Genomic DNA, 25,168 nt, shown 5'->3' with positions numbered 1-25,168 from the left:
TGTTCTAAAGTGATGTTAAACTAGTCAGACTCACATAAACGTTGATGACCAGCCATATAGAGCAGCTCACACTAAGTTACAAAATTTACTGAATAAGTGATAGTACAAAGAGAAAAATGTCATTATAATGTAAAGGAGACAGCATTTGTATCACTTTTTTTACACATTTGTCTTCCACAGTTTATTTTACTGCTTGAGCATTGTCTTCCACAGTTTATTTTACTGCTTGAGATGGATGACTTAAATAGAATCACACAGCATATTGCTCAATGTAATATGAATCCAGATGGCCTGAGATGCACGAATGTAATTTTTTTTTTTTTTTTTTTGTCATGGTATATTTGTGGAAGTATATTAATAGATCATGGCATTATATTTTCAAAAAACAAAACTGGTTGATAGCAATCCATTATTTATTAAGATCATAGCAACTGATATATTAAAATCAAGTGTAATCACAGAAAAAGTTTTCTAAGTAGTAAATAACCCTCAACTTTCTGCACAATACCACCACTTTTCTTATTGGATGCTTGTAGTGGAAAAAATTTCCTTTCCCCCAGAGAAAAGATTTGGCATCTCTTGTCATTCAGTAAAGGTCTAATCTGTAAATGTCATTCAGTTAGGTTTGGTTTTTTTTTTTAGGAGCATTAGCAACTAAGGCCATATTGCTCCGGGGATATGTGGTGGTCATTCTCTGACCTTTCCGCATCCTCCGTATTTGGTGGGCACAGGCTCGAACCCCGGTCTAATCAAGAAGCGTGTGCTACGCACTGCTGCTCCTGCCCACCTGGCTATGGAGGCGCTGAAATGTCATTCAGTAAAGGTCTTTTCAGGTTCTAATGAGATCAAATATTATTTACATTTCAACTTCTTTTCAACTTCTTCAAACACTTTTTTGTACAACGGGTGTGAGATATTCCACAGGACTGGTACAATATCTCACAATGGGTGTGAGATATTCCACTGGAAAATTATAGATATGCATCTATAATTTTCCAGGAGGCACCCAGTTAAGCTGGTGTATAATTTTACTGCCTCCATTCTGCCAGTTCTTGACTGAAGGGAGTGCAAGTAGAGTGTATGCTGGGTTACACTGCCAAGGCCACATTATGTCAAGCAGCTGATATATTCTTGCTGTATGCCATACCAAAAAAATTAATTTATATTCCCCCTCCAACTTTTTAACTCTATAACACTGCATCAGCAAATAGTCAAGCTAATAGAACTTATCTACAAAGACATTTAAACCTCCAAAATTTTGTTAATTCACTTCACAAATATACTGGGTGGTTATAAAATAAGTTTCCCTGTTCAGGGAAAACAGTTCAGGGAAAACTAGTGTCAAAACAGTTAAATATAGCACTGTGAAAATCGGTGGGTATGTCATTTAGGGTATGAGGAAGCAATTTGTAGAAGGAAATTAGTTCAAATTTTTTGCCGCCAGAGGAGAAATTGGCACTGTAAACATGAGATGGAATACTTAACTTAGGATTAGATTTTAATTTCAGAACTTAGAAATCTACAGATATTGTTCTATGTGCTTTCCTTCACTTGAGATAACATTGGGAAAACAGAGGACTGCATGCAACACAGTTTCGCATAGCATCTCATTGGGGATGTTGGCTACATTCTGTTTAATGCTTGCTTTCAAATCAACAAGCGTCTGTATGCCACCACGGTAAACTCTATCTTTCAGGTATCCCAATAGCCAGAAACCACAGGGATTGAGATCTGCTGATCAGGCTGGCCAGAACTGCGGAAAGTCTCTAGAAATGATGCGATCATTCCTGAATGTTGAACGGAGCAGTTCCTTCACTTGTCGACCAATGTGGAGAGGGAGCACCATCTTGCATGAACACTACAGTCTCCAAACTTGCCTTTCTTGCAGAACAGTACCATGCACTGGGCTCTTAAAAGAGCCCAGTACCATGCACTAGTTACTGTACACCATAAGGTGTGGATCCTTCAAAGAAGGATCCACAGGGCCATAAGGTGTGGATCCTTCAAAGAAAAATGGTACAATTATAAACTCTGCTGTGAATCCATACCATACTGTAACGTATGGACCTTGTAGTGGTCTTTCATGCACAGCAAATGGATGAGAAGTTCCCCATATTCGGCAGTTTTGTGCATTTACAGCCCAATGTAAATGTACAAAATGCATTTACATTGGGCCTTTTCAATGTGCCTCGTCAGACCACAAGATCATTCGAGCCCATGTGTTGTCAAGTTCCATATGAGCCAGAAATTATAGAGCAAAGTCTATTCGTTGCTGCTGATCACGAGACTTTGAGTTCTTGCACTACATGAATCTTGTACGGGAACCAGCATAAAATTATTTGAAGCACTTTATGTACAGTACACCAAGGAAGGTTCAAGTCTCTTGACACACCTCTGGCACTACTGACTGGTAGTGTTTCGCATTCTGACCACTGCAACCACCACTTCACCCACTACCTCCGTTCCGATACGTGGTCGTCCCCTGCCCGGAATTACACCTAACTCCCCGGTCAGGTCACTTCAAGGCGCCTCCGTAGCCAGGTGGGAAGGAGCAGCAGTGCGTAGCACACGCTTCTTGATTAGACCGGGGTTCGAGCCTGTCGCCACCAAATACGGAGGATGCGGAAAGGTCAGGGAATGACCATCGCATATCCCGGAGCAATATGGCCTTAGTTGCTAATGCTCCTAAAAACCAAATAACAACAACAACAACAACAGGTCACTTCAAATTTCTTTATTAGTTTTCGAAGTCCCACTGACATCAAAGGTCCTTTACGCAAACCTTTAAGTTTCCAATATTCATATAATGCTGTATTAGCATTACTATTATTCTGATAGAATAGTTTTACTAAAAGAGCACGTTCCTTTTTTGTAAGAGCCATAATGGTTATTGACAATGGCATTAGCCTTTCTGCTTTTATCTAACAGGATGTCATTTACATAAGAAGTGTGTCTTGAAGTAAATGACAACTTTTACATATGTGCAGTGCCATTTTTGCCTAGTGGCAGAAATTTGAACTAATTTTTTTTCTTCTACAAATCATTTCCCCATATCCTAAATGACATACCCACGATTTTCACAATGCTAACTCTAACCGTTTTGGAGTCTCCCGAATAGGGAAACTCTAACAGTCTAGGGTCTCCTGAATAGGGAAACTTATTTTATAACCACTGGGTACTTAGTATCAATCTTAACAATGTCCATTTCCACCTTCAATCTGCTAAACCCCAATTTTTTTTAAAGAATCTCAACTATAAGTAGCCCTAATCCATATTCACGCAATGATTTCTTTTGCTTCAAAGGTGATGCTTGTGCATATATATCGACTTATTATCACTTGTCGCTGCATTCTTAATCTGGACTCTCATCTTTATTGATCTCCTCTGGCTTGAAATCTCCTTATCTAATTCAGTCAAATTCATCAGTTACCTTAATCGTTGTCACAACTCTAAAAATCATTTCTTTGAAACTCTTACTTTCTGCAATCTACAGTCATTTTTCTTGGAAATTTTAATGTATCTCCACTTGGCTTCAATTCTCTAGTTGCACCAACCCAGCTAGATTGGGTTGGTGCAACTAGATGATTTTAAATGATAATTTTAATATTTTTAATAATAATAATTTTGGATGAAGATTCTGATGATTTTAAAGCAAATTACCTTATTGATCTTACAAAGCTTGCCCATTTACCTACTAGAATATTAGAAAATTTTCACCATACACACACAACACTTGGCTTGTTTCCAAATCTTCATCTTCATATGCTACTTACACTAATGCTTCACACAGTAATAGAAAAAAGTTATTAATCAATAAACTCAATTTTGAACAGGTTCTGCTTCCTGTCCAAACAGAAATTGAGCCTTTTGGTTTTTTTTATGAGTAAGTGATTTGAGTTTATTTGACATGAGAGCAACTAAGGCCATAATGTGCAAATTCCAACAGTTAAATATGTTTAAAAACAGCAGTAACCTACAAATAGGTTACCATGTCCAAATATTGTGCAAGAAGGATATGAGCAACAGGACTAGGGTATTGTCTGCCAGGGGCAAAAATATATGACGTTGTAGAGCAGATATCTTTTAAATTTCGTTTTTAAAGTATCACAAAAGGTGATATTGTTGTACAAGTTGGCACTAATCATAATAAGATAGGAGATCTGAGGATTTATTTAACAAGTACAGCGCAATGTTGACAAAAAGACGTGAGTTAGGATTGAATTTGAAAGTGTCTGCAATTCTGCCAAGAGACGATAAGGTGGGAGTATATGTTGAAAGCCTTGTCAATCAATTTGGCCCTGGAGAGACTGAAAGGCTCATGGGGTAGAATTTTTCTCAGCATGGTATGTAGTTTCAACAGGAGAGACTGCTTCTACAGGGATGAGATACACTTGAATAGAAGTGGTGCAAGAATATTTACTGATGCTATCGAGGCATTGCTGATGGGTGGGGAACCTGTTAGCTTGGGAGATACACAGACTAGTTGTTTAAATTATAACTGCAGGCAGAGGTGAAAGTGATTCATGAATTGCTACCGTTGGTACATGCAGCAACCTGAAAAGCAAGAAGTCTGGGATTTCAGACCCTGCTGTGCATCATCATGGAACAAATGAATACAGTGGACCCCCGCTTTACGAGTGGTTCACTGTCTGATTAGCAACAGTTCACTGTTCGATTAGCATCAGCCAAAAAAAAAAAAAAAAAAACCCCTGATTTCCCCCATCCCCTCACTCCAAATGTTTGTCAAGTTCTGCCTTAAATCTATTTAAGCTATCAACTTCTACAATGACAGATGGAAGTTTGTTCCAGCAATCAACCACCCGCTGGCTAAAGGCAAACTTCCGCACATCTATTCTACAACCGTCTTTCCTCAATTTGAATTTATGCCCTCTCAGGTGATTATTCTGAGCAAGAGGAAGAATCCCATCAGCATAGACCATGCTCAAACCATTCAAGGCTTTATACCTCAATCAGATCACCTTGCAGGTACCTATTCTCCAGACACTGTAATTTGCAAAACTTAAGCCTTTCTTCGTAAGAGCAACCCTTTGTTCTGTTCACTAATCTTGTTTCCCTTCTCTGTACTCGTTCTAACAGCTCTACATCCTTCTTAAAATGAGGACTCCAGACCTGTATACAGAACTCGAGGTGTGGCCTGACCACTGCCTTATACAAGGGGATAATCACCTCCTTATCCCTGCTAGAAAAATTCCTGTATATCATTGACAAGACACCATGAGCTACTCTTGCAACTGTCTACACTGCTCAGAAAACTTCATATCTGCATGCACAATTACCCCCAGGTCCTTTTCATTCTCAACCACTGTCAGTGTAGTACCACAGAGTTGATACGTTACTCTAGGATTACTGCTTCCAATAGGTAGTACTTTATATTTGTCAATTTTAAACTTCATTTGCCACCTCTCAGCCCATCTGCTCAACTTTTCTAGATCCTGTTGCAGCAGTGTACTGTCATTAGTGTCATTAAATACCGTGGCCAACCTTCGTATCATCTGCAAACTTGGCATTAAGCCTGATACACCATCATCAATATCATTTATAAATACAGAAAACAACAATGGACCCAACACTGAACCCTGAGGGACTCTACTAAAAACAATAGTCCACAAAGAGCAGTGTCCATTGATTACCACTCTGTCTTCTCTCACTCAACCATCCCTTTATCCATAGCAGCAATTTGCCTACAATGCCACACTTCTCCAATTTGTGCAGCAGTCTTCCATGTGCAAAAGTATCAAAGGCCTTTCTAAGATCCAAATATATGATATCAAAGTTATTCTTTGCATCAAGTTCCTTTGTGACTACATCATAGTATCCAATCAAATTAGTCAGACAAGACTTCCCTTTAACAAACCCATGCTGTGTCCAAGCTATAAGTGAAGTCTTGTCTAGATGATCCTGCAATGCTTCTGTAACCAGTGCTTCCATTAATTTCCCTGGAACAGAAGTTTAACTGACAGGTCTGTAATTACCTGTGTCTCCCTTTGATCTTCCTTTGTGGGAGTATATGTTGGGGTTTTATTGTAGGTTTTATTGGGGTCACATTTGCACATCGCCAGTCCATGGGTACCTCCCCTGAGTCCAGGGAAGCTCTCACTAAGGGTTTTGCTTACTTCCTTTGCCGTTTCCTTTAATATAACTAGATAGATTAAATCCACCCCAGGTGCCTTTCTTATGTTTATCTTCAACAATTTATCCTCCACTTTACTCTCAGTTATTACAAGATTATCTAGCATACTGCCAGAGTTTAACTCACCTCTGGCATTCCCCTCCCTGAATAACTCCTCATGTGTGAATGTAAAATGGAAAATATTCTTTTAGTTTGTTAGCTACCTGGGCAGGATCATCAACAGCTGAACCATCGATATCAAGTGGACCAATCTGATTCATCCCCTTCCTTCTAGAGTTTACATAAGTAAAGAACTCTTTGCTGTTTTTCTTTGCATCCTTTGCCAAAGATTTCTCGTAATCTGTCCCTTCATCTGCCTAACCTCCTTTGTAACTTGGTTACAGACCAGCTTATATCTATCATAGGTTTCTGTGTCACGTGTTAATTTATATGTATCCCATGCACTTTTCTTCTCTGTCATATGTCTAATTAGTTCATCTGACATCCATTTAGGCCTAAATCTTTAAAAATATATCTTTGTTGGCATGAAAATCCTAGCAGCTTCCAAGATTAATTCTTTGAATGCTTCCCATTTTGAATTTGCTGTTGGTAACATCATCAGTTGGTCCCACCATATAGAATATAAATACTGTCTCAGACCATCGCAGTCACCTTTACGAAAGCAAACACCCTCCCTTTACCCCTGATGGTAGTTACCTCTTTGAGTAAATCCCACTTCAGCACACTGAGATCACTGCCACGTAGTGGTTCCTTTATCTGCAGATTCTTGATGCATGAAGAATCACTACTGATAATCAGATCAAGAGTATTACTCCCTCTAGTTACCTCCCGAACATGCTGCTGTAGAAAACAATCATCCAATAAATCCACAAAAGCCTTGCTAGTGTGTGAGTGAACAACCCATAAATTCCAGTCAATTTCTGGGAAATTAAAATCCCCCATTATAAGACACTCTGATTTACTGGCCCACTCTTATTTCCCTGCACAATTGTTCATTATACTCATCAGATTCATCTGACCTATAACACACACCTACTCTCTGGGATTACTGCTTCCTATATGTAGTACTTTACATTTGTCAATGTTAAACTTCATTTGCCACCTAATTATGAGAGCTTCCCTGGACTCAGGGGAGGTACACATGGACTGATGATGTGCAAATGTGACCCCAATCCACAAAGGAGGATCAAAGTGAGACACAGGTAATTATAGACCTGTTAGTTTAACTTCTGTTCCAGGGATATTAATGGAATCACTGGTTAAAGAAGCATTGCTGGATCATCTAGACAAGACTTCAGTTATAGCTCGAACACAGCATGGGTTTGTTAAGGGGAAGTCTTGTCTGACTAATTTGATTGGATACTATGACGTAGTCACAAAGGAACTGGATGTTAAATGATCAAATCACTTTACGATGGACTCTCCATAATAAAATACCATTCACTATATGATATGTGGAAAGCATCAGTTACTGTGATCACATTTGCAAAATGAATTTTAATTCTATGAAATGGCAATTCTAATACATGAAAATAGGAGTAATATTATCTACAGGCTATAAAAGGAAAAAGCACAAATTTACACTTTACCTTACCAATTAACAAAGTTAAATGATACGAGAAAAATCGGAAGAACATTTTCCACAGGTTAGCAAAATAAAAATAAATACTGTAATATTAATACTGTAATATGTACATACTAACTAATTGATATTTCTGTTCACTGACATTTTTTTTTATGGGTTGTAAAATTTAAAATAGTAAAAAAAAAAGACAAGCAATCGATGATAATCACACAAATTGCAAGTAAAGTGTATGCAAAACACCATAACACCATATGCGAAAGTGAGATAGGGAATAACAAATTATGAAGCTTAAAAACTAGGAATGAAGAGAAGATTTTGAAAATTTTTTAAGTTTTTCATATGATTGAATATTTCATGGAAAGGGAGAATTCCTGCTATTGGTTTTATCGCAAATGCAATAAGATTGAGTTTACTACCCGTTTATAATATATTGCACTAACATAAAATCCAAATAACTAGAAACTGCAAATTGTTTTATGTAATGACCTCCAGAAATATGCTTTTGTAAAATATCACAAAGACATTCAAAATTGATTCTTATGACCTAACATATGATAACAATGAAAGTGTAGTGCATTTTAATGATTTCAATTGGTTTCTGAAAATTTCATTCTCTGAAGTAAATTTCCAGAATGAATCCTAAATGGAGGTCAGATAAACTATTGAGACAAGTGGCAGTGAAGAAAAGCACATGGGATGCATATAAATTATGAGATGATACAGATGCCTATGGTAATATACAAATTAGTCTGTAATCAAGACACAAAGAAGATTAGTCAAGCTTATGAGATTATGATTCTATTAACCTGTGATAATGTTAACCGGCACCTACTTATTTCACTTTACAATGGGCTTATGACTATCTCCAACTAGACCATGTGGTCCTTCGTCTCAGGCAAAAGAAGCGTTTGTAAACATTCTGGCCACGTGTTTTTGCATCCATTAGTTGAAGTGATTTTTTGCTTACTGCTTTAATTAATATATTAATTAGTTTTAATCAATATGTACAATTTCATTATAAAAATTACCTTTTAGAGAGATAAATAGCTTAGTTATATAGCAAAAATTTCAACTTCCGAGGTCTTCGAACAAATTATCAAAAAATGTGTTATTGGGTTCACATTACAATATTTTCATAATATGATAGTGCCTCTGAAAAGGATTAATACCATAAAGCAAGAGTTCACTGTACATGGACTGTGTTAGTCCATAGATAAAAAGAAATCCAAAGAAGAAAAAATTAGTCAAGAAACAATTGTCATGATGAACCAAAGGCAACAAATGAACAGCAAGATAAACACTGACAAGGAGAAAATTGAGTATACTGAGTTATGCAAAGCCATTAGAAAGAGATTCAGAGAGGACATAAAAAGATTTAACACAAGAAAAGTAGAACAAGCATTAAGGGAAAACAAAGGACTTAAATCAGCAGCCATGAGCAGTAATACAGAAAGACAAATGATACCGAAACTGAAGAATAGCGATGGTGTACTTATGAATAGCAGAGAAGGCATAATTCAAATAGCAGAAGACTACTATAAAGAGTTATACAAGGAACAAGAGAATGATGCCAGCAGTGGGGATGATGGATTGCAAATTAGCAACACAATGATGCATTGCAAATTAGTCAGACATACCCTATATTCTTCCTGATGAGGTGGAACATGCATTGAAGAAAATGAAGAATCAGAAAGCCCCAGGGGAAGATGAAGTTACTGTAGAGTTGTTAAAATTGGGAGGAAGAGACATGACACAAAAACTGGCAAGGCTCCACAAAATGCATTAGAAAAGGTGCGACACCTAAGCAGTGGAATAATGCAATCCTAGTTTTGCTGCATAAGAAAGGAGATAAATCAGAAATTGGAAATTATAGACCAATTAGCTTGTTAGCAACATCTACAAGTTGTTCACAAGGGTCATTACTAACAGATTAGAAAGAATACTTGATGAGAATCAACCGAAAGAGCAAGCTGGCTGTAGGACAGGATTCTCAACTATGGATCACCTTCAAGTAATATCACAGCTAATGGAGAAAGCAAATGAATATAAAACACCATTATGCCTGGCATTTGTGGATTATGAAAAGGCATTTGACTCCATACAGCATAAGGCAATGTTTCGCGCACTTCAAAGACAAGGCATAGATACCCCACATATTATGATTTTGAAGAAAATATATGAGAACGCCATCTCCTTTATTAGATTAGACAAAAACAAGGCAATAGCAAATTTAAAATTGAGAAAGGAGTTCGACAAGAAGAAAAATATCTCGGAAGTTGTTTACTGCCCTTGAGGAAGCTTTCAAAAGATTAGACTGGCCACAGAGAGGAGTCAATGTGATTTTTTTTTTATTTTTTTTTTTATGAAAACCTCAAACAAGAGATATTAGAACCTATAGTACTTGGGTTGGAGGTTGAGAAGACGAAAGAAGATATTTGTAGACATTACACTTGAACTTCTCTAGACTGTAATTTTCAGGAAATATGTTTGAAGGAAGAGTGTTCCCGAAAATGGCAGTTGAATGAATAAACGAGGAAGATGAAAAGTTGGTTCTGTGAGTTTGAAGTTGGACAGTAAATGGATGTTGGCTGCTTGTGGCACGTGTTCGGACTGTTTTGAAAGAGAGAGCGGGAATTATAGAAGCCAATTCAGAAGAACAGTGCCTGTGGAAGTATCTGTAGAAAAGACATGCAGCAGAAACGGTACGTCTATGAGACAGTGAGAGCAGAGAATCTGTTAGAGATGAATCATTAATTAATCTAACTGCCCTCTTCTGAATGGAATCAAGAAGCCTGAGAGAGGTTTTGGGGGCACCACCCCAGTTGTGGGTACAATATTCCATGGTAGGGCGGATTAGCAATTTGTACAGTGAACAGCTGTTTTGAAGAAAAGTAACTAGAGAGCGAAAGAGAAACCCAAGTTTTTTTAGATGCAGAGGAAGCAATATTTGTAATGTGTTTGTGCCAATAGAGATTAGAAGTCAAGGTAATCCACAAAAGAGATATATCATTTGGCTAGAAATCAGAGTGTCACCAAAGATAAGCATAGGAGAAGAAGAAGAATCCTTTTTGCGAGATTTAAGACAAGCTTGAGTTTTAGAAGGACTGAAATCAACTAATTGGTCTTTGCCCTACTGGAGAATTACCTCGAGATCAGCATTTAAGGAACTGGTAAAAGATATTCGAGAAGTTAAAGCTGATTGAGCAGGGCAAGGTTTCTCAAAATGGAAAGTTTGGGTTTTTTTTTTTTTAGGTGCATTAGCAACTAGGGCCATATTGCTCCGGGATATGCGGTGGTCATCTCTGACCTTTCCGCATCCTCCATATTTGGTGGTGACGGGCTCGAACCCCGGTCTAATCAAGAAGCGTGTACTATGCACTGCTGCTCCTTCCCACCTGGCTACGGAGGCGCCTAAAATGGAAAGTGGAATGCAATGTGCTATCATTGGCAAAACTATGGATAGGATTTCCAGTCAATGGAAGAAGGTCATTAATATAAAAGAGGAAAACATTTGGGGAAAGAACTGAACCTTGGGGGAACACCAGAATTAGTGGAGAAGTTTGAAGACGGAGAGCCATTTACCATCACCCTCAGTGAGTGATCAGAGAGAAAACTCGATAACCAATTACAAAAAACAGATGGCAAACCATAAGATGGAAGCTTGTTTAGAAGACCTTTAGGCCAAACACAATCTTTGAGATGTCAAGAACAACTGCTTCTGTTTCACTGAACTTTTCCATTGATTTTGTCAATAAATGGGTTCCACAAGACAGAATATCACCAGTGGATCGACACTGACGGAATCCATACTGGCAGTCATTGATCAGAAGGCTTCTAGGTAGTTTAAGAGTTGGCGGTTAATTGATTTCTCCATTACTTTAGAAAGGGTAGAAGTAATTGCAATGGGACAATAATTGGATGAGAGGGATTTGTCACCCTTTTTAGGAACTGGCTAGATATGAGCAAATTTCCAAGCAGAATGAAAAGCACCTTTGGAATAAGAAAGTGAAAAAAGGTGGCAAAGAACAGGAGTAAGTTCAGAAGCACAGGCTTAGAGAACAAGTGGAGAAATACCATGAGGACCTGAAGCTTTCTTAGCATCAAGATTCGTCAAAATCCTTCTGACATCCTTTTGATGGAAGACCACAGGAGGCATTGAATAGAGTGTGTTGGAAATGGTGGGAGGTGTTTTACCAAGATCATTAATACATGAGTTGGAAGAAAAATGGGATGCTAGCAGGTCAGCTTTATCCTTGGCCGAAGTGACAACAGAATTATCTGGTTTTGACAGAAGTGGGAGCAGAGATGGGCAAAAGTTGTAGCCAATAGCTTTGGCAAGAGACCAGAATGCTCGGCTACCATTAGGGCAAGAAGCAAGTTTCTACTCTTAGCCTATTCAAACTCTAGTTTGGAATGATTAATAACTGCTTTACTATTGTTGCGAGCTTTGGTGTAGGCAGAAAATGAAACTGAACAATTAGAAACAAGCCAATTAGGATATGCAACGTTCTTCTCTTGAACTGCCTTAGCACATTTATTGGAAAACCAAGGTTTAGATAAAGGACAAGATTTTAAAGTAGAGTGTGGAATAAAGGATTCCATTCCTATAAGAATAATTTCACTGACACGATCTGAGCAAACGTTGACATCAGAAGTTTTGAAACTGTAATCAGACCAAGGAAAAGAAGAAAAGAAATCTCGCAGGTCATCCCATTTGCATTCTTGTAATGCCAAACAATACGGGGTTGGAAATAGCCATGAGATAAAGGCTCCATTGGAGAAGAGACAATCACCAAGTTGTGATCTGAGGTGCCTAAAGGACCACTCACTTCGACCGTGTACTTAGGATTGTTTGTGAGACAAAAATCAAGCATGTTGGCTGTATGGTTAGGATTGTTCGGTATTCTTGTAGGTAAATGAACAATCTTTGCAAGGTATTATCATCATCATCAGCCATTTTCAATCCACTGCAGGATGAAGGCCTTTCCAGTTCCTTCTGTTTTGAGCACTGGCCATCCATTTACTACCCAAAAACGCATGAATTTCATCTATCCATCTCCGCCTTTGTCTTCCAGGTTTTCTTCTAGCTCCTCTTGGATACCATTCTGTTATTTTCTTAGTCCATCTGTCATCATGTCTTCGAGCTATATGTCCTGCCCAAGTCCATGTGCAAGGTAAGGTCATTATTAATTGCAAAAGCCTCAGCATCTCGACCAGCTGGGTCGGTATGACTAGAAAACGGAAGCCAACTGGAGTTATGAACATTAAAATCACCAAGGAAAATTACCTCACTGTTAGGAAATTTGGACTGGAGAAAGTCAAGTTACAAAGAGAGGAAGTCAAAGAGATCCAAATGATTAGTGGAGCTGGGAGAACGGTAGAGACAACAGATGAATTTGACAAAATGAGATAGAGAGATTTCAAGCCAGAGAAGATCGAAAAGAGGAGATGCCAAATTACCAAGTCTCTGACAGGGAATATCAGAATGGACATATTCACAAGTACCACCTTTGAGGCAAAAGGAATCATACAGCAAATAGTTTGGGCAACTGAGATGAGCAGTAGTTGAATCAACCGATAACTGAGATTCTTCAGAAAAAGTATATGGGGTTTGACAGACTGCAAGTGGAAATGGACATCATTGAGATTAGAATTGAGACCACGTATATTTGTGAAATGAACTAGGAAGTGTTTGGGAAGTTTAGATCTTTTTGCAGATAAGCTTACTCTATTAGTTTGACAATTCATGGTGTATTCAATAGTAAGAAAAAGTGGGTGGGACATGCTGTATGAAATAATGAAATTTTTGGATATGACATACACATGGTAAGAATATACCTAGATCATTGAAATAAAGTGGCCCGACAATGCCCCAGCATACACAGTACTCGGACTCCCTCCAGTCACTATGTGTCAGAGTAGAGGTAGCAAGATTAACCCTAGCTGATCCGGAAGCCCCCTAGAGAGTTACCAATAGGTTTGGTCCGGTGTAATAACTAGTGGCCAGCCTGAGAACACCATTTTAGAGCTGTACTCTCAAAATGTAAGGAAGATTGGATCTCGCCATGATGTTCAGCATAACCTCAAAAGTCATCAGTCATACCGCATGATGGAAGAGATGGGGAAGGGTTGACAGGAACTTAGCTCTGGAGACTAAACATGGGTTCCACCACTTCAAGCCTCCAATAAGCAAAGTGGTGGTATTGCACCAGTTGATGAGAGTCATCTACCACCTAGTACTGCTGGTAACACAGATGGGGGGGGGGCATTCCTCCATGTGGTGTGTGTGCACCACATCTCGACCCCTGCTTACGTTGGTTCATACCTGGATGGTCACCCACAGTGTGCTTGTGCATGGAGGTTATACCCAGGATTACTAACAGTCCCACCATCGTGAAGGTGTAAGCAGAGGATTTAGCTGTCACAGACCATCTGGACTTCGCCGAAATTGGGTCCACTTGACTTGAGTGCCACCCAAATACCAGTTCCATCAGCGTTTTAGACTCTCAGGTAGCAAGTACAGCTTGTCTGGCATATCTGAGAGAATGTCTGTGACAACCTCAAGGAACCAGGGAATGGAGGGTATCTAAACCATTTTCGATTTGCAGATGACATTGTGGTCATAAGCCACAATCCCAAAGAATTAGAGGAAAATCTTAATCAGTTATGCACAGTTAGTAAGGATTTTGGACTAAAGATGAATATGGCTAAAACAAAAGTAATGATGAACAAGTATGCCACAGAAAGGGGCATAATGATTGAAGAAGCAGTAATTGAAAAGTGGAGTCATATACTATCTGGGACAAGTTATTAGCTGTCCCAGACTTCCAGTTGGAAGTCGAGAGAAGAATAAATTTTGGATGGATAGCATTCAGGAAATATAGTCACGTACTGAGGAGCAATATCCCAGTTTGTCTGAAACTTAAAACAATGAACCCACCATGACTTATGGAAGTGAAACTTGTGCACTTAACAAAAGAATGGAAGAGAAGCTGAGAACTACACAGCGAGGATAGAACAAATTATATAGGGAGTCAAACTGTTGGATAAGAAGAGAAACACATGGATTAGGCAGCAAACTCAGTAAAGGACATTCTTATCAGAACTAAAATGGTCTTGGGCAGGACACATAGCTCGAAGACATGATGACAGATGAACTAAGAAAATAACAGAATGGTACCCAAGAGGAGCTAGAAGAAAAACTGGAAGACAACAGCGGAGATGGATAGATGAAATTCATGAGTTTGTGGGTAGTAAATGGATGGCTATTGCACAAAATAGAAGGAACTGGAAAGTTGCTGGAGAGGTCTTCATCCTGCAGTGGATTGAAAATGGCTGATGATGATGGACTGTGTTAGGGTAACTAAGATTATGAACACATGCATGTACAGTAATGCTAGGAGGATGCTAAATAAATTTGATGAACTTGAAGTACTGATTAAGTCATCAAATGCATACACTGTAGGGATAGCAAAGACATGGCATCACTCAAACATCAGCAGTGCCGAATGTGAATATAGAGTACAATGTATACAGGAAGGACACAAAGGAATAGAGGGGTGGTGAAGTTATACTGTTAGTTAAAAAGAATATTAAATCTAAGACAGTGCATGCAGTCGACATGGATGACCAGTGCAATGTTCAGTCAATTTGGTGTGAGATAATCACTGGGAAAAGAAAATTGAGAGTAGGTGTGTTTATCCCAATGGATGTGATGAGTATACCAATCAGCTATACAGAGAAATAGAGTGGGCCAGTTAATCAGGATGTCTTATATTGGAGGATTTTAACTTTCCAAATGTTGGTTGGTCACTTAAATAAAACAAAACTTTGGTAGATTTCTTAGATGACTGTTTCCCACAGCAGCATGTTAGAGTGGCAACAAGAGGAAGCAATACTCTTGATCTGGTTATCAGCAGTGTTTCTTCATGCAATAAGAGTCTGCAAGTAAAAGACCCACTCGATGGCAGCGATCACAGTATCACAGCATACTAATGTCAAATTTAAGTAAAGCCGTAATTACTGTAAAGGCTTTTGCTTTGGTGAAAGAGACTATGGTGGTCTGAGACAGTTTTTAAATTCTATGCAATGGGACCAACTGCTGATGTTACCAAAAACAAATTCTAAATGGGAAGCATTTAGGGAATGAATCATGGAAGCTACTAGGATTTTCATACCAATGAAGTTCTAGGCTTAGACCTAAATGGATGTCAGATGAACTATTGAGAAAAGTGGTAGTGAAGAAAAGTACATGGAATGCAAATAAATTATAAGGTGATACAGATGCCTATGGTAATATACAAATTTGTCTGTGATCAAGACACAAAGAAGATTAGTCAAGCTTATGAGATTATGATAGATTATGGCAAAGAATGCAAAGAAAAGCAGCAAAGACTTCTATGCTTATATGATGAACCACATTAGACCACTTGATGTCAATGAGTTAAATGTTGATGATCTCTGCTCAGGTTGCTAACAAACTGAGCATGTGGTTTGCATCTATATTCAAATGTGAGGAATTCTTTAGGGGATGCTAGAAGTTTATCAAATTCTATTTTGTGATAACCAAAAGGAAAGTGGAAGAGAAATTGTTGAAGCTGAACACAAACAAAGGAACCTGGGGTGGATGGAATCTATTCAATTATATTAAAGGAGGCAGCAAAAGAGGTAAGCAAACCCTTAGCCATAATTACGAGAGCATCCTTGGATTCAGGGGATGTGCAAAAGTATCAACAATTCAAAAAGGGGAATGAAAACATGACATTAGAAATTACAGACTTCTTAGCTTAACATGTGTTCCAGGGAAAATAATGGAGTCACTGGTTAAAGTAGATTAGGCACCTTCGAGGTGAGCTGATTGAGGTGTACAAGGTCTTGAATGATTTGAGCTCAATGTTGATGGGATTCTTTCTCTTGCTCAGATATGAGAGGGGCATAAATTCAAATTGAGGAAAGACTGTTGTAGAATAGATGTGCAGAAATTTACCTTTGGCCAGTGGGTTGTTGATTGCTGGAACATGTTTCCATTTGTCATTGTGGAAGTTGATAGCTTAAATAAATTCAACAAGAAAGAACTGGATGAACTTTTGGAGCAAATGAATGGGTGAAATGAGGTTTTTTTTGTTGTTGTTGTTGTTGTTGGCTGATCCTGTATAAGCTCGCTTTTTTGCATCATATGTCTCTACTAATGCTAAAGAAGTAATGCAGGACTATCTGGACAGAATGCTATTATACTGCAGTCACGGCATAGATTTGTTAAGGGACAGTCTTGTCTAACTAACCTGATAGGTTACTATGATGTGCTGACCAAGGAACTTGTGTGTGTGTGTGTGTGTGTGTGTGTGTGTGTGTGTGTGTGTGTGTGTGTGTGTGTGTGTGTGTGTGTGTGTGTGTGTGTGTGTGTGTGGCCGCATAAGCTGCTATGGCTATAGTGTGCCTATTCACAGGAAAGTTAGAAAATAATTAAGAATGAAGCCAGCTCAATTTCATTTCAGTTTCATAATCGATCATACATCCCAATTTGTTTCAAAAAAGAGAGAAAAGTTCATTAATATTTGCCTCCTCTCCAATGATATAAGGCAATGTTTCTCAACCTGAGTCGGTTGTAGGTGGTCTGTGGGAAGGTAAATTTTATTGTAAATATAAAAATAATCACAAATAAAATTAAAATTGGCAATCAACTGTTTACTTTGTTGTCACAAATCAAGAGATATTCTTTACAATGTACATTGTATTGGATTTGTTTTTGTGTATTTGTAAAGTATTTATTACGTTTTCACAAAACTAGTGTGCGAGAATAACTGTTAAAATTTCTAGTGATATTTTGCTTGAGATTGGAATTATTTATTTTAGGAATTTAATATCAGCCCTATATTCAGTATAGTATATCAAACAACATGGATAAGTGGCTAAAAACAGGATTTTTGAAATACTACTTTTTTTATAGATGTAAAGAAACCCTAGCCAGTGGTCCGTGGTAATTAAAGAATGCTTGAAGTGAACCACGAATGATAAAAGGTTGAGAAGCACTGATATAAGGTAATGTCATCGGTTCTCGGAGATTAGTCTGAGAACGAAGTTTGATGCTGTTGATAGTATGGACAGTCCATGAAAATATGTTTGACTGTTAGATGTTCTGAGCAGCATGGAAACTGAGGAGGATCATCGCCTGTCAGTAGATGAATCAGATGAGTATGTCTTATTCTTATCCATGCAAGTACCACTTCATCCCAATGCACTATCTGAATGCTCAAGTGCCAAAATTTTGGGTCCTGTTTCAACTGGAAAAGTTAACTATTCCTTTGGTTATGCACTAGCTCTGTTCATTGTGCATGGCATGCTGACTGAATTATATTATAATCAGAAGCTGGAATAAGTACAGAGATTGTGAGTTGAGATATGCAGGAACATGATTTATGATGTTCCTACATATCTCAACTCGAATCATACTAACTTTTATCTCACTATTTTTAGGTTGTGCTGCTGTAACAGAAAGAAGGAACACACCTGAATCAAATTATGGATTTGCTGAAATTGGAGCATCATTCAGTCATCAAGCTTCTCACCAAAGAAGGAAATGGGCCAAACACCATTCGCGAAAAGATGTTGGTTGAGTATGGCAATAGTGCACCTTCAAAGTACCAGGTGAAATTCTGGTCGAAACAATTCAAATGGGGCAGAGAATCCATCAAATATGAGCCACATCCAGGAAGGCTTGTGACAGTGACCACTCCAGAAATGTGCCAAGCTGTGGAAACCCTTGTGCTGAATGACAGACATTTAAAGGTGTCCCAAATTTCTAGGGAATGTGACATATCTGAGGGAACAGTAGGGTCAGTGCCTGGTGGATCCCCAGATTTCTGACCTCTGTGCAAAAGCAATTCAGAGTACGGTGTTGTGGGGAGAATTTAGAGCCATCTCCAGAATTGTTATGGATGATGAAACATGGTTTCATTTACTGGAATCCTGAGACCAAGCAAGAAGCAATGCAATAGAAGCACAAATGGTTCTACTTCATGACAACACACCAGTGCTCAGGTCACATGCTGTTTCTGCTGCTTTGAGAGACTGTGACTTTACAGAACATACCCATCCACCTTACAGGTCGGATCTGGCCTGGTGAATTTCCTGCTTCAATGCCTCAAGAAAAACGTATATGGGCGTTGCTTTGATGATGATAATGAACTGAAGGCTGCTGTTTCTGCATTCTTTGATGGACAGGACAAACAATTTTATTTATCTGGTATTCCCCTATTGCCAACAAAATGGAACAAGTGTATTGCAGTTCAAGGGAGTTACGTTGAAAAATAAAAACAGATTTTTGCTTTATCTCATTTCCTTCATAGGTAGGTAGATGATTTATTGAATGCCTCTCATAAGTCTAAAGTTGACAGATTTTTAGCAGATATATCAGATAGTTCATTCCCTTTTATGCCTGAATGTACTGGAATCCAGCAAAACTTCACTATTTGCTGACCGTCTTCAATTTGCAATAGAAAACTCCTGATTTGATTTAAAATAGGGTGATCCTTATGTGAGGGATTTTGCATTGCTGTAATTGAACTGAGAGAGTCAGTGTAAACTAATATTTTACAGATGGGTAAAGAGTCAAATTTTCTAGAATTAATTTTACTGCATGTAGTTCCACTGAAAAGTTGCTGCACTGAAGTGGAAGAGAAACTGATATGATAGCAGAGGGAAACACTGCTGCTGCGCCAACAGCTGAATGAGATTTGGAACCATCCATATATATTGGCAAGAAGTCAGCACAGTTTTTAATATGGCTTGCATGGAGTTGTTGTACACAGAGTCAGTACACAATTCTTTCCCCCACTGAAGAAAATAAATATCACAGGTCATTTGAGGATAGGGAGTCCATGGTGGGTGAGAGTAATTCTTTACCTGTTGCCTATTGTGGAGAGGAACATTCCAATTCTGTGATATTTCAAGGAGACATAGGTCCACTGGTCTTATTTTACTACTTTGTTTCTATAGAGATGACCAAGGAACTAGGTGCAAAAATAATTTTAATATTGTATACTTACTTTTACAAACTTATTTTTTAACCATAATTTATTTTTAGGTGTATATTAAAAGAATAGCTCCTCAACATTCTGAAAATTACAGCCTATGAAATGCACCTTCTCAAATATAATCAGCACAAATGTAGTAACACTACACATATATTGCTGAATTGAATCTTTGACCCCCCCCCTTATAAACTTGTTTTGCAGGCCTCACAACTGTGATTCAATCTTATTTTTGAATCCTATGAATATAATTCCACTTTCAAATCCTAAAGAATATAATCGTATGGAATATAACACTAGTTTTGAATATAAACTTGTCTCCCTCCCGACACTTTTTCAACAAGCATACTTACGTGAAATAACTCCTGTATTTAAAAAAAACATGAGGATTAAAAAAAAAAAATACTCTTCTATTAAAAAGAGCTTGTACTCACATTATGTTGTCCATTCTGATTAGCATATGTATCCAGAAATACACCAAGGCCAGAAAAATAATCTTTACTACCTAAAACAGGACCTGTTAAAAAACAAGACCCAAACTTTTATGAGGCAGATAATTCTTATTCAGTGGTTATTATTATGCGATTATTATTTAGTCGTTATTATTATTATTTTCATTTGTACATATACAAAAATCATTCAAATGAAAATACAAATGTTGCATTTCACAAACTGTGAATGGCAATCTTCAGTGTAGTCTCCATTACATTCCACACACTTCCTCCAATGCTGCACTAATGCCTGGATTTCTGGAGGGAAGAAATTGAGTGGTTGTTGCCAAAGACATTCTCTTAATGTATCTTTTAGTGGCCAAAAAAAGTGACAATCACATGGAGAATATGGAAGCCATAATACCTCAAACTTCACATGCTGTATCTGATTCACTACAGAATGGTGGTAGGAAGATGGGCATTATCATGCTATAGACACACACACAAATTAATTCTGCAGAATATAGTGAGTAAAACTTTCCCAGCTGATGCTTGGGCATAGACTTTCTTTGATATAAGTGAGCGAGCCTGTATGGCAACACTCTAAATTTGTGCATTTATTTCTGGTGTGTAATAGTACATCCAGAATCCATTACTGGTCCCTGTGTTCCACAAAGTATGCCTCCTTTTCACTCACACTGTCAAAGTAGCATGAACCACACAATAAGTCATTATTCCTTCAGTACTAAAGAATCCATCAAGCACAAACTTTTTGAAAACTTTAACCAAACAACAGTATTTGCTGAACTAACACTAATCTTGCCAGCTGTGAAAATTTCTTCGACAATAATACATCATTATCCTTGTGAGTTCTACCCGATACAACTTTTGGTGTCACACAATGTGCTTAACCTGGCTGAGGAGAACCCTCAACATTTTAAGAAACCTTCTTAACCCTTTCCTTGGTAAATTTATAAGCACTGTGTGGGTGCTAAAGAATTTTTTGTGGAATTTCAAAAACTCCTAAAAGATAAAAACTTTGTGCATAAATGCTTTCAAGTATTAATTGATTCTTATTTTATCTCGGCCAGCCAATATTAGAGTGAAATAATTTGCAAAAATTAATGTGAAATTTCTTTAAAAAAATCACAAAAAAATATTAAAAAGTCACATAAGAATTTGAAAAAAAAAAAATTTTGATTTGTAGTATAAAAACTCATTGCTACTTCTTTTTTTGATGTTATACCATCTTCTGCATCTATTTATGTATGAATTCAATTTCACCTTCTGGATCAGAATTAAAGAGAATTTTGACTTCCGTAAACCAAAATCAGACAACAATGCAGACAAGTGCAATCAGAGGAGAGATTGCACACTCCTCCAATTTTGAAATCTACTTTTGTGTTACAATCTTTCATAAACTGTGATTACAATTACTTAGAAAAACAAATAAGAGATGGCACAATTTACTGGAAGATATTTAATGCATTTTGAAATGTTATTTAAAACACTGAAGAACCTAGTTACTCCTCAGGGACCACAAATAAAAATGTGTGCATGCACACACACGCATGCACAGGCCAAAAAAAAAAAAAAAAATGACCCTTTGTATTAAGACAGGCACAGACAAAAAAAATGAAATAAATGTGAATAAATGCAAAGAAAATTATGATGTGGAGTGATGACATGTTGCCTCACTGAGTTCAACTGCAGTAATATGGAGCTAGAATGGGGAATATGTGTGATACATTTATATATCACACTTAGATTTATATATCAGATTTATATATCTGACCTTGAAATAGGTGTTATCATTGGATGCCCATTTTGCAGGAGCCACAATTCGAGAAACGAAAGACAACTGGTTTCTGAAAAGCATCCATCTCAAAAGTTTTTAATGACTGAAAAGCAAGCAGTTCTTTCACATTTCAAAGGCATAAATGTGGCAGAAAAAAATATTTCAAGAGTGAAGCCATCCTACTCTAAGGAGAGCTGTTTGGAAAAATAGAACACCCAATGAGCAGCAAATAATAGCTGAATTTGAAAAGGCCCAGAACTATCCTATTTCAACATGTACCATATGCAGGGAATTGAAGAAATTGAGTATTGACAGTTGCCTGCCTATTTAGAAGCCACTTGTTTCAGAGAAAAACAGAAAAATCTGCTTGCAGCAGTGCCAAGAACACTGTGACTGGACAGTGGAAGAAAGTCGTGTGGTCAGACAAATCACAATACACTTTGTTTTGCACTGATGGTAGGCAGAGACCATAGCAAGAACCTCACAAAGCGATGGATCCCACTTGCTTTGTTAAGACAACCCAAGCATCTAGAAGTGATAGCATGGTACGGGTAATGTTTTGTTGGCACAGACTGAATCCATTAATGCCAGTGAAGGTTGAATGTCATCCAGGAAGTACCTGAATTTTGTATTAGGTCTAACTGCACCCTGCAATATTACACTTCTATCCTGAAGGTGAGGGCCAAATATATGGATGACAATGCAACAGCATATCATGCCAGAATCATGCAAGAATGATTCAGAGAACATGGCACAGATTTCCATCATCTTCCTCACCTCACACATTTATCTATTCTCTAATCTATTGAGAATGTGTGGGATGTGCTGGAGAGAACTATTTGGAAACAAAGTCCTCTTCCTTCAACTGTGTCACAGCCAGAGCCATGCCAACCCAGTGGTGCAAGTGGTGTACCTCACCAGGGCAGCAGAGACTAAGAGGCTATAAAGACCAATTTTCTGTAAACACCAAAGGAGACGCAAAGGCTAAGGAGACTAAAAGTTCTATGTATCAAAGATGTGTTTTGTCGTATTTTATATTAACAAATAACGAATTTTAAATTTAAAACTTTTTTTTTCAATATTTTTTACTTGTCAGATGGAAAGAAACGACTCTCTGGTTATGAATATAGAAAAAAAAAAGAAAAAAAAAAAAAAAATGAAAAGTGACCAAATAAAAAAGCAACAAGTTCGATTACTAGGTTTCTGCACATCCAGCCACAGCCAGGTCCATTGACCTTGGTTTCCTCTAACTTTACTACTATTGATGAAGAAACTGAAACACGTGAATTATTACCTGTCCAAGATGCTGACATTCCAATTCAGCAAGAAACACTAGGTGCAAGTGAAGCAAATGCAGATGAAGAGGAAAGTGAAGATCACAATACAAGATCAAATAATTTCACTTAGTGATCCCAGTAAATGGCCAGAAATTTTAAATAATAAAATAAGAACGATGTTAGTTGAAAACAAACCAGAAGAATTTAAAAAATTTGATTTTCCAAAAGATAAAGATAATAATAGAAGAAACTTTTCTATTGAATATTACACTAAAAAAAATTACAAAACGGCGAATCACTTTCGTGTAATTGGTTACTGTATTCGATTTCACAAAATGATGACTTTTGTTATAATTGTAATATTTATAGTTTAATATTAACATTAATTAATATTAAACTATTAATTTTAATATTAAAAATTAATAATACTAATTGTAATATTTTAAGTTTATAATTTTCTTTGATTGTCTACAGCCAAAGCAACACAAATGTATTTTGGTTTTTTATTTTATTTTTAATAGATTTACTTCATGTATCATAATATATATTGCACCTCTGTAACCAGGTGGGCAGGAGCAGCAGTGCGTAGCACACGCTTCTTGATTAGACCGGGGTTCAAGCCCATGACCACCAAATACGGAAGATGTGGAAAGGTCAGGGAATGACCACCGCATATCCCCGGAGCAATATGGCCTTAGTTGCTAATGCTCCTAAAAAAAAACAAATCACAAATAAAATTACAATAATATATATTATTTTGGGTTTAAAAAATAAAATTATATATTATTTTGGAAATACTTTTTTTAATTCCCAAAAAAAAAACTGATATAAGAAAAATGACCGTGGAGGTAGGGGTGGCAATAAGAAGTTTGCACCAGGGCAGCCCTGGTCATGGCTATGCGATATTTTTCTGGAAGAATGGTTACAATTAGACCAAAACACATTAAAACAGCTTATAGACTCCATGCCACGCAGCATGGAGTCTTGCTCTTATTCGAAACAAAGGCAGCCTGATTCAATACTATATAAAGATTCACATATTTTTAGCCAGTGCATATATATATATATATATATATATATATATATATATATATATACACCTAATTCTGTTTTTGCACGAACTTTTTTTACACGAATTTGATTTAACACGAATTCAAAATAAATATTTCATTCTCTTTTTACGCGAGTCATTTTGATTTAACACGATTTCTATGAATTTTTTTTTGCCTAAATTCTAAGAAAATTTTTTTTTTATTTGTGGCATATTAGTATCATTTGTATATTACACGCACCAATAGATTGGATAACAGCTAGTGTGTGCGTTTTGAAACGCGTGCTTTTGTTTACCAGTGTGTACGTCTAGGTATCAATGAATCATCAACGTTTTTATTGAATTTTTTGCATATCTACGGTATTCGTGCATTGTATCTTCGGAAGACATTTAATAGTAAGCTCTATTTCAAAGTGAAAGAATCTTTAGTGAAATTTGTGCACATATAAATTTATTAATTTTGCCGATAGTCAATAAATTGTAAGTTTACAAATTTTTCATACCTTTTTTTATTAATTATAACTGAGATATTTTTCTGTAGCCCTTATATAATGTTGAATAATTCGCCTATTACCAAAATGCAAAGGAAAGCGATTTCTTTGGAACTTAAAATTCAAATTTTAGATCATCTTGCAACTGGACAAGGGGCTACGTCTGTAGGAAAGCATTTTGGTGTACATGAAGCTACCGTAAGAACTATTAAGAAAAATGAAGCTGCAATTAGGAAGTCGGTATGTTCTGGAACAAAAGTAAGTGTTAATTCATCATCATATACAAGAGATATTGTCAAGGAAAAAATGGAAAAGGCTCTGGTAATATGGATAGAGGATCAGTCACAAAAACGAG

General features: G+C 37.2%; 1 protein-coding gene across 2 annotated transcripts in view; it reads right to left on the bottom strand.

Annotated features, from left to right (window-relative positions):
- The window catches only part of LOC150085684 (vesicular integral-membrane protein VIP36-like), a 236,019-nt gene that overhangs the window by 119,516 nt on the left and 91,335 nt on the right, over positions 1 to 25,168 (bottom strand). For both annotated transcript variants that reach the window (XM_090373444.1, XM_090373443.1), the window contains one exon: positions 20,200 to 20,282. In XM_090373444.1, the coding sequence (XP_090229570.1) occupies positions 20,200 to 20,282 (83 nt within the window). The remainder of the gene's footprint in view (positions 1 to 20,199; positions 20,283 to 25,168) is intronic.

Source organism: Mastigoproctus giganteus, chromosome 5 (assembly GCF_048544385.1).
Source record: "Mastigoproctus giganteus isolate SK-2022 chromosome 5, ASM4854438v1, whole genome shotgun sequence".
Taxonomy (NCBI): domain Eukaryota; kingdom Metazoa; phylum Arthropoda; class Arachnida; order Uropygi; family Thelyphonidae; genus Mastigoproctus; species Mastigoproctus giganteus.
This window is presented reverse-complemented; position numbering and strand designations above follow the sequence as displayed.